Consider the following 11888-nt stretch of genomic DNA (forward strand, 5'->3'; position numbering starts at 1 on the left):
ATGATAAGTCGCCTTTGTCTGTTGAATTATTCTTTGTCTACACCAAAAGCAAAGTATATCCTGCACGTTCTTCATTTGCACTTGCACCTATTAATTCCAAGCGGGACATGAGATGTGTGTAATCCACTTTTTCATTATTGTTCAATTTCTATGTTTATCTACCTTATGTCAATTCCAGAGTCCGAAATTGACAACTTAATTTGCAGTCTCCAGCCAAATTGCAAACCTTAACTTCCTTTTTTAATTTTATTTTATTAATACGACTCCCTTGGTCTCATATTATTTTTTTTGGTCATTATTGGTCTTAGAGTTAGGAAACTCTTAACATTTACACTTGCGATTTTCAAGTCGGATATGACATGTTTGTTCCTCACTTAACAATATTATAGATCACATTTTTATAGTTAGAAGTAGTTAAAGAAACTAAAAATATTAATTTCAGATTAAATAGATAAAGTTCCGAAGAAGAATTGATGTGCGAGCAATCGCTAACAATGTCATCCTAGTCTGTTAAATCATTGGGAATATTTGATTTCTTTCATCATTTGTTAGACGATGGATATATGTCACAAGAAAGGCATCGTGATTCAGATATAGAAGTTCAAAAATGGAGTAATTTTCGCTCAAATATGTTAAAATTCTTATTAAATATATACATATTAAATTTATAATACAATTATTAATTTAAAATTTATAAAGTTGCAACCATAAGTGGAAAATTTTATACCAAGTGTTTTTTGCACAAATTAAAAGTAAAATTAACACATAAAGAATCGCCTTTCAGAAAACCAAGAAGAAGTGCTTTTATTGCAAACCAAACACGCCATACTAGATATTTCATCAAAACACCATAACCAGTACAAGGGTCTCCCATTTATCATGGTCCCTCAACTCCACTAGCAAATTACAATTGCAGATTAAAAAAAAACAAGGCAAATCAAACGGTGACGGAAACCCCCAAACTAGGTGTTAAACTTACATCCTCGCGGACACAAGATATAACGCCTTGAACTTCAGCCCATAAGCAAATCAAAGGGCAAGGACGAGACCCGGAACCGACTTACCGACCCGATTGGGAAGGCTGCTCTCCCAAAGAGAGGGACAATGGCGGGGGGCAATAGATGAAAAATCCGTATTATTATTATTGCTGAGTCGGGTGACGGTAAGAGAGGTGTTGAAATACTCTCTAACCTGAGTAATTATCCCATCAGTGACAGTCCAAGCGTGAACCCAAGTAATTGAACGGTCAGGATCACAGCCTTCGACGAGTACAGTGGAGCCAAAGGCGTCAATGGTCTGAGGAATGAACTGGAAAAGGTCGGTGTCCGACTTGGCAGTGCCAGTGAGGATGCGCATCAAAAACTGGTGGGAAGGTGGACCATGGAACCACCACTCAAGATCAGAGGCCAGAAGTTTCTGGACCTTGTCAACGTCACGTGAGCTCAAGGCTTCATATAGGGCGAGCACCACCCCTTTGTTTCTAGTTTCTTCCAGAGTTTCCTGAGAGTTAGCCAGTTCCGATAAAAGAGGTATAATTTTTACAAGAGAAGAGGAGTTTCTGAGAATTGGGTAGTGATAAGATGGATTTGGAGGGGAGAAGGGTAGACAGAATATATAGGAGGATTCAAGGGTATTGGTGAAATTACGGAAAATGGCAGGGGTGTTTTTGGGAACCTGAACGGCTTAGTACATTTCACGCGCCTTTCAGTGCATGAACACAACGTGCCCATGCATGAATGGTTGAATCTTCGCGTGGGGACAGAGTTAACTGGGCCCCATCGACTGACGTTTAAAGTGTGAGATGTCTAGCCAATTTTCGCGGATCCCACTATATGCTGACTGTGCCAAAATCTTAGGTCTTAATATGGAAAAAGAATCTCTTTAACAGTAATATGGAAAACTAGGGTAGCACTAGCGTTTTAAAAAGCATGAGCGTAATACGGAACATTTTACATATGTCTTATTGGGACGTAAGCCTCATAGGTATTTAATTTTTAATATTTTATAAAATAATAATAATTAATATTTATAAACAGGTAAAATTGTATAAAAAATAAAGAAAATTATATATATATATATATATATATATATATATATATATATATATATATATATGTGTGTGTGTGTGTGTGTGTGTATATATATATATATATATATATATGTGTGTGTGTGTGTGTGTGTGTTCTATCCCCACAAAAAACTAATCAAAATAATCTATTATACGTTACTTACAAGCACAAGTAATTTGAGTCTAAAAGAATAAAGTTTTCTATATGAAGGAACAAAAAGGATGATTAACCTGTAATTTGAACTTTGAATTTGCTGCTATGAAGAAAAATGTAATCCTCTTTGTATTTGTAAAAAAAATTAAATCTTTGTTGCTTTTGGGAGATATTAGCAGACTAGCGGACAAGATAAAAAATTGAGAAAATCATAAATTAGGGCTTAAATCAATAAAAAAAAGTCTTTACTTTTAAATTTAATACTTTTGAGTTCCTTTTTAAACCTTTTGAGTAATTACCAAACTGACTTTTGAGAATTTGGGTATTATATGAAGGATTAATTCAACAAATTTTGTTTTAATTTGAAAAAGTCTCTGGGGCTTACTCCTTACTAAAAAAACTCGCCCCGAACATCCGGGTGTATGCCACGAACGCCTGGGCGTACGCCCCGCCTCTTGAGACTTTCGCTCCACACCATGTAGTAGTAGTACTTCTTGATTAGGAGTCAAGAAATACTTTATGTATACAACTTTTTGTCTAATACTTAGCATATTTCTAAGTTATAATTATATCTCCAAATATTTTATGTAATTTCTATGCATGTACATTCTTTTTTGAAATTTGACATGTTAATGTTTGAAATCATTTGGAGGAATAATTCTCTGTATAGAAAATGGATTGAACTATTTATTTGCACGATTTAATAGTGGCCATGATCTCTAAAATCCTGAGATTACACTGGAGTAGAGTCTTTGTATCTATTACCACAAACAAAGCTCTAGGCCAACTTAACTCTCGAGCTGTTGGAGATATTTATAATCCAAGGTTCTAGTCTTCCAGAATCATTTTCTTAAATTTTGTCTTATAACTTGATATTTATTTTCACTACTGAATAAATCGTAAGTACTTTGTATAAGTTAAATTGTACACTTTAATCTCTCTTGGTGGTACTTGTTTGAGAAAGGCATTTATCAATTTCTTAGTGCGAATCTAATGTCAAAATGTCACATCAATTGTTCCATTATATTTCACAATAGATAAAGATATACTATTAATATGAGTTTCCTTGTAAGAAATTTTCAAAGAAGAAAAAGAAAAAGATGGAGCGGTACATAAATGTTTACAGGTGTCATGACATGCATATTGATGTTCGGCCAAAATGATATACCTTTAGCACATTATTCGTCCTATATTTTGTTATTTTAGTAATTTATTGTGCGACATTTGAGCTAAATTGTGTTGTTTTATGTGTAGGAACATCGAAAGAAATAGTCGAATAAAAGTTGCACAAAAAAAAGGACAAAAACGAAAGAAAAGAGCGCAAAAGCATCAAGTACCCAAACCCTGCTACAGACCAGGTCTATAGCCATATGATTAAAAGTCGCGGGTTAAAAGATTCCGACCCGAATTTGGACTCAAGGACTTCGACCCTAACATATAAATACGTCCCAAATGAGTTGAGAAAGGGTCGGGCACTATTTTGGAGAAGAAAAAGGGTGCAAAGCACGGTGGAGCAAGAATCAAATAATAATTCCCTTCGTTTATCTCTGTACTTTGTAATTTAATATCTTTGAACATCATGATGATTATTGATACATTTATGAGTAGCTACACTTTCTAATCTAGGGGTTGATGGAACCGATTGGAGGATGATTTTCTATTATGTTTAATATAGATTTGCCTTTGATTTTTCTCTACTTGTTCAACTATATTTTCATTGTTGTTGATTGAAGAGCTCTCATTTAACTGTGCCTATTTAGTGTGTATATTGATCGAGAGAGAGTACACATTTAGGTAGTTGTTGAATAACACCACTCCTAACGTATTTGAGAGATCAATACGGATGGTTTAAAGGCGAGATTAGAGATAACGAAACCTTGGTGCGATCGTAGTGAGCGGTGAATTAGTATCAGCTAGCGTAGTTCGAGAGAATACGTTTAGTCAATTGTGGTAGTTACTCCAGAGAGAGCTACGACACCCAAAATACTCATGATCGGTAGAGAATACTTAGGCGAATTTATAGGTAACGTGGTGGGGGAGATTCCGACAACAGGGAAAATCATAACCCTAGACTTTTCCAAATCTTGTCTACAATATTTGCTCCGTTAGTTATAAATTATTGCATTTTAATTACTTTGCTCTTAGTTAGTAAACATTCAAATCGTTATTTAATACTCCTTTTTGAAGGTTGAATACTTGAATTCGTGTGGAACTAGTGGTTGTAATTAGTAGATTAATTCCCTGTGAGATTCGATTCCAGACTTGTAAACCGGATTATATTTGCAACGACCGTTAGACCTCTTAGGAGACATAGTTGGGCGTGATCACATACTTACTGAAAAAATAATTCAATAATCAAGATACCAAGATTGTATTACACAAGAACTTTTTTTCCTCGATAGGACTTGAATAATTTTTTATTTTTTTATTTTTTGCCTTCCAAGTGTGGTTTAGTTGTATTGATTATTATAGATTTATAGTAAGCCAAGAAATTCAATTTCTTGCTAATTTATCGCCTAGCTACACGAGCATACATCACTACAAAAAAAATTTGAATTAGCCCTATTCCAGGGATACATTGTCTGATATTAAAATAAAAGTAGTACTGCTAAATGTAGATGCCAACTTACTGGCGTCGAACTTGTCTGTAATTCTTAAGTATTAGACGCGTGTCAAATTTTTTGCAAGATAAATAGCGCCAATGCCACATAGTTCAAGTTTGCTGTTTGATCGCAGTTCCTCTATTTGCCTAAGTTTATGAAGATATAAGAAAAGAAATCTACTTATCAATAGCTAATGGTATTTGCCTCGATATTCCATTGAAAATCATAAATTTTAAAAAATAGGGAAATAAGGATATCACTAATGGCATATATTAACACAAAACTATAATTTAGAATTAGAGGTCTAGGATTGTAGCAAAAGTGTACTTCCACAAAATTAATTTCGCGGTATCTTTTTCTACCCTTGGGATATACCAATTGTTAGAAGTTAAATAACCAGGTGGAAATATATATATATTTTTTTTTTAAAAAAAAGACAGGTAATTTGGCAATGTGCTATTCTCGTTTCATAAGCCTTCTAAATGGTCAAATGTAACGTCTACTCAGTGGTGAGCTAGACAACAACGCGATAGGAGTAGTTAGTGGGGAAGAAAATTAATGTCATATCATTCTTGTCTAGAAAGTAGAAATGGACACACATCAATTTGACACGACCCTTTGTTCATATCTGCGACATAAAAGGACTTCTTCTTCTCGGCCTTATATTTTGAATAGAATTATGGCTTGGAATTCTAGCCAATAGCAGAATGAGGACTGCTTGATGTATACGGCCCGATTTCGTTGGTAGGGGAGTTGCCCGAGGAAAACCTCATAATAAATCGGGTTCGAGCTCGAAGATATAACATCGAGCCTAGAGATCGAAGTGTTCTATGAGATCGAGACCAGCAGCAGTCGAGATCAAGCATGCCTGACGTCGAGTAAGGCGTAATAACGGAATGGTGAGATATCAGTAACCGATCGAAAATTACGGCGGAAATTCCGGAACGTATCAAATCAAAGCAGTTGTTAGTGCCAATCATGGGATCTACTTCCGTTATTAGAGTTGTACCTTATTTAGGATTCCTCTATTATATAAAGAGGGATCCCATTCACTTTTGAGGAAATTATTATTCGCCGAGAAGAATAAACATATACGTTGTTTTTCTTTGTTCATCAATGTTCATCGTTGTTTGTTCCATCCTCTATTGTTCTTATTAACTAGCCTCGAAACTATTTCGAGTCGAGGTCGAGGTGTTGTTTGCAGTCCGGTTTGATTTATTTCATTGTCCAATTTATTTATTCAATTCGTTGTTTATCAATTGATACTGGATTAAATCACATATCCTTAAAATCACAATATAAATTTAATTGTTACTCAATTTTTAGGGTAAACAGTTTGGCGCCCACAGTGGGGCTGAGGATAATAGTAATTGTTTAGTACTGATTCTGGTAAAACACACCATTTTATGCTTGTTCTTGTCAATTATCTTTGCTTTCAGGTTAGAACATGTCAAACTCACAAAACGCATCCACACACGGTGACAATGGCCTTGGATTCCACGGTGAAAACGAAAATATGATTGCTCCAGGAATCGAGGTGCCACAGGCTAATCTCGGGGAAGCACCAGTTACCAACCCATTCGATGTCAGTTCGCACGTTGCTCTAAATGCGGACCTAGGCGCGGGTCTCGATGGGAGCGTACACAGAAAAGGCCGATCTAGTGACCAAGGAACACAGGGCAGAGGAGACGAAGGAGTCAGTCTCCAAGTGATATTCGAAATGCTTCGGGCTCAGCAAACCGCTATTGCTTAGTTACAAAATCAACATAAAGCTCCAAATAAGGTCGAACCAAAAATTACCCATCGTACCGAGTCAGTACCGGAAAGGTCGAATGGTAACGAATCGGGGACTGATCCTATGGTAATGAAAATGCTCGAGGAGCTCACCAAAAGAATTGAATCAGGGGAGAAGAGAATCGAGCCAACGATAAAAAAAGTGGAGACACACAACTCTCGAGTTGACCAGATACCGGGGGCACCACCAATCTTGAAAGGGATGGATTCGAAGAAGTTTGTACAAACGCTATTTCCTCCAAGTGCGGCTCTGAAGCCTATTCCAAAGAAGTTTCGTATACCAGACATACCCAAATATAATGGGACCACCGATCCCAACGAGCATGTTATTTCATATACATGCGCCATCAAGGGTAACGATTTAGAAGATGATAAAATTGAATATGTGTTATTGAAAAAATTCGGAGAGACCCTTTCAAAGGGAGAAATAATTTGGTATCACAACTTGCCACCAAATTCCATTGACTCATTTGCCATGTTAGCAGATTCTTTCATAAAGGCACACGCCGGGGCCATAAACGTCGCAATGAGGAAATCAGATCTTTTCAAGGTAAGACAAAGGGATAATGAAATGCTGAGGGAGTTCGTGTCCCGATTTCAAATGGAACGCATGGAATTGCCACCGGTCACAGATGATTGGGCCATTCAAGCTTTCACCCAAGGGTTGAACGAGCGGAGATCGATAGCATCACGTCAGTTGAAATAAAATTTGATCGAGTATCCAGCTTTAACTTGGGCAGGTGTGCACAATCAATATCAATCAAAGATCACGGTCGAGGACGACCAATTAGGAGCCCCTTCCGGTTCAGTACATCCAAACAGGTCGGCAGTTAAAAATCAAAGGGACGTTGACAGGGAGCCAAGATCGAATAGAGACCGATATCAACCATATACCGCAGATCGAAGGAACAATGGTTCAAGACACAATACCGCCCGGAACGATCGAAGAAGTGATCGAGGACAGAATTCTCGGGGACTTATGAGCAAAAGTGGTTTTGACAAGTATGCCGATCCCACAGAGGCACCTCGGTTATCGAAATATAACTTTAGCATCGATGCATCAGGCATTATATCGACAATTGGAAGGATCAAAGATACTAGGTGGCCCAGACCCATACAAACCAATCCTTCCCAAAGAAACCCAAATTTGATGTGCAAGTATCATGGAACGCATGGTCACAAGACCGAGTATTGCAGGAAATTAAGGGAGGAGGTAGCTCATCTATTCAATAAGGGCCACCTTCGAGAGTTCCTCAGCGATCGAGCCAAGAATTATTTCTGAGAAAGGGACGCCAATAGGAAAAATGAACAGGAGGAACCCCCAACATGTCATTCATATGATCGTCGGTGGGGTCGACGTCCCACAGGGACCCATATTCAAACGCATTAAGGTATTAATCACTAGGGAAAAACGAACCCGAGATTATATGCCCTAAGGCACTTTATCATTCAACGACGAAAAAGCAGAAGGCATTTCTCAGCCCCACAACGACGCTCTGGTAATTTCTATCTTATTAAATAAAGTTCAAGTTAAGTGTGTTTTAGTGGATCCAGGTAGCTTGGCGAATATCATCCGATCGAAGGTCGTGGAGCAGCTCGGCCTACAAAATCAAATCGTGCCTGCAGCTCAGATCTTAAACGGCTTCAATATAGCTAGTGAAATAACTAAATGAGAGATTATACTACCGGTAAACGTGGCAGGAACCATTCAAGATACCAAGTTCCACGTAATCGAGGGTGACATAAGGTCTAATGCCCTACTCGTAAGGTCTTGGATCCATAATATGAGGGCAGTCCCTTCGACTCTCCACCAAATGATGAAATTCCCGACGTCAGCTGGTGTAAAATCAGTATACGGGGAGCAGCATGCTGCAAAGGAAATGTTTGCGATCGTTGAGGTAATGCCGATATCGACACTATCAACCTCGAAAAAGTCGAGCATCAAAGATAAACAGGAAGTCAAATAGAAATCACAGCCACCATCCTCGACCGAGTCAGGGAAGCAGGAGATAGAAGAAGAAGAGGAGGATTTTCTGACCCCTCGAACTTTTATTGTTCCCAAAGATTCTGATGCCACTAAATCAACGGTCGAAGAGTTGGAACAGGTTATATTGATCGAGTACCTTCCCGAGCGAAAGGTATATCCGGGAACGGGATTAACCCCCGAACTCAGGAAATAACTTATTCAATTTCTTATTGATAACATAGATTGTTTTACTTGGTCCCATTTAGACATGACATGGATCCCACCAGAGATAACGACGCATCGGCTAAGCCTGGACCCTAGGTTCAAACCGGTGAAGAAAAAGAGGAGACCCCAGTCCGAGCTAAAGCACGCATTTATAAAGGACGAGGTGACTAAACTTCTCAAAATAGGGTCCATTCGGGAGGTGAAATATCCCGAATGGTTAGCCAATGTAGTTGTAGTCCCTAAAAAGGGGAACAAACTTAGGATGTGTGTAGATTATAAGGATTTAAACAAGGCATGCCCCAAAGAGTCTTTTCCACTACCTAATATCGATCGCATGATCTATGCCACGACCGGCCACGAGATCCTTACTTTTCTCGATGTCTATTCCGGGTACAATCAAATCCAAATGAACCCGAAAAATCAAGAATAGACTTTATTTATAACTAAGTATGGAACATATTGTTATAATATAATACCCTTCGGGCTAAAAAATACAAGAGCTACTTACCAACGCCTAGTACATAAAATGTTTGAAGAACAAATAGGTAAATCAATGGAAGTTTATATTGATGACATGCTAGTTAAGTCCCTGCGTGCAGAGGATCATTTGGCTTATTTGTAGGAAACGTTCGAGATTTTAAGTAAATACAATATGAAGATCAACCCCGATAAATGTGCTTTCGGGGTCGGTTCAGGCAAGTTCCTTGGCTTTATGGTATCAAATCGGGGAATCGAGATCAATCCCGATAAAATCAAAGCCATCGAATACATCACCGTCATGGACAGTGTAAAATCCGTGTAGAGGGTAACTGGACGGATAGCTCCCTTAGGCCGATTCATTTAGAGGTCGTCGGATCAAAGTCACAGATTTTTCTCTCTACTCAAAAAGAAGAACGATTTTGCCTGGACCCCGGAATGCCAACATGCATTAGAGGAATTGAAGAGATACCTATCAAGCCCACCACTGCTTCACACTCCAAAGGCATATGAGAAACTTTACTTGTACTTGGCAGTATCGGAAATCGCGGTAAGTGGTGTTTTAGTCCAAGAAGAGTAAGGTACACAATTTCCCGTTTATTATGTAAGTCGAACCTTAGGAGAAGCAGAAACTAGATATCCACACTTGGAGAAATTGGCACTTGCACTGATAAGCGCCTCTAGAAAGTTAAGACTATACTTTTAATGTCACCCCATATGTGTATTAACCACTTACCCACTTCGTAATATTTTGCACAAAATTGAACTATCGAAGCGATTGTCCAAATGGGTCATCGAACTCAGTGGGTACGATATCGAATATCAACCCCGAACGACCATCAAGTCTCAACTTTTAGCGAACTTCGTGGCCGATTTCACGCCAACCCTCGTACCCGAAGTTGAAAGGGAACTCTTGTTAAAATCAGGTACATCATCGGGGGTATGGACCCTCTTCACATACGGTGCTTCAAATGCGAAAGGGTCCGGGCTAGGCATCGCTTTGAAGTCGCCCACGGGTAGCACTATTAGGCAATCTATCAAAACTTCTAGGTTGACTAACAATGAAGCCGAGTACGAGGCCATGATTGCAGGTCTCGAGCTAGCTAAAAGCTTGGGAGCAGAAGTCATTGAAGCCAAGTGTGACTCTTTACTGGTGGTGAACCAAGTAAACAAAACCTTGGAAGTTCGAGAGGATAGAATGCAAAGGTATATGGAAAAACTGCAGGCAACTTTGCACCGTTTTAAGGAATGGACTTTATAGCATGTACCTCGAGAACAAAATAGTGAGGCCGATGCACTTGCAAATTTGGGGTCATCGGTCGAGGAAGATGAGATCAGCTCGGGGACTGTCGTCCAACTCTCGAGATCCATGATCGAGGAAGGACATGCCGAGATAAACTCTACAAGCTTAACCTAGAATTGGAGGAACAAATATATTGAATACTTGAAGAACAAATGGCTATCATCGGACCCTAAAGAATCGAGGGCCCTACGAACCAAAACTGCTCGATTCACATTGGCTGAAGATGGAAAATTATACAGAAGGACATTCGATGGACCATTGGCAGTGTGCTTAGGGTCATAAGACACCGATTATGTTTTACGAGAGGTCCATGGAGACACTTGTGGGAACCACTCCGGTGCCGAATCACTGACTCACAAAATCATTAGATCAGGATACTAGAGGGATAGCATGGAAAAAGACACTAAGGAGTTTGTTCGAAAATGTGATAAATGTCAAAGGTTTGCACCGATGATCCCTCAGCCCAGAGAACAACTTCATTAAGTCTTATCCCCGTGGCCATTCATGAAATGGGGGTGGATATCGTCGTCCCTCTGTCATCGGGCCCAAGTAAAGCCAAGTTCATTTTATTTATGACTGACTATTTCTCTAAATGGGTTGAACTACAGGCGTTCGAGAAAGTGAGAGAGAAAGAGGTTATAGACTTCATCTGGGATCACATCGTATGTCGATTTGGGATACCTGCCGAAATAGTGTGTGACAATGGAAAATAATTTATCGGCAGCAAAGTGACGAAATTCCTCGAAGATCATACAATAAAAAGGATATTATCAACGCCGTATCACCCTAGTAGTAACAGACAGGCTGAATCGACGAACAAGACTATCATTCAAAACCTAAAGAAAAGGTTGAACGACGCTAAGGGAAAATGGAGAGAAATTCTACCTGAAGTCCTTTGGGCATATCGAACAACATTAAAATCCAGTAGGGGGCAAACTCGTTCTCCTTAGTATATGGCTTTAAAGCCTTGATTCCAGTTGAAGTCGAGGAACCTGGTGGCAGGTTTTGACATACAACAAAAAAGCCAAATCACAAGGCTATGAATACTAGCCTCGAATTATTGGATGAAAAACGAGAAGCCGCACTCGTTCGAATGGCTGTACAAAAGCAACGAATCAAAAGATACTACAATAGGAGAACCAACCTTCGCCACTTCGGAGTCGGGGACTTAGTCCTAAGGAAAGTCACCATCAACATTCGAGATCTTAATGAAGGGAAGCGCGGCCTAAATAGGGAAGGACCGTACCAAGTCATCGACATTGTCAGAAAGGGATCTTATAAGCTCGGCATGATGGATG

At 39.0% G+C, this 11888-nt stretch overlaps 1 protein-coding gene across 1 annotated transcript; it reads right to left on the reverse strand.

Annotated features, from left to right (window-relative positions):
* Positions 1-778: 778 nt before the first annotated feature.
* Positions 779-1591, reverse strand: LOC104107254 (wound-induced protein 1). The gene has a single exon (XM_033658944.2). It carries the CDS (start codon positions 1354-1356, stop codon positions 1030-1032), a length of 327 nt encoding a protein of 108 aa, XP_033514835.1. The 5' UTR covers positions 1357-1591; the 3' UTR covers positions 779-1029.
* Positions 1592-11888: the final 10297 nt, after the last annotated feature.

The sequence above is a fragment of the Nicotiana tomentosiformis genome, chromosome 3 (genome assembly GCF_000390325.3).
Source record: "Nicotiana tomentosiformis chromosome 3, ASM39032v3, whole genome shotgun sequence".
NCBI lineage: Eukaryota > Viridiplantae > Streptophyta > Magnoliopsida > Solanales > Solanaceae > Nicotiana > Nicotiana tomentosiformis.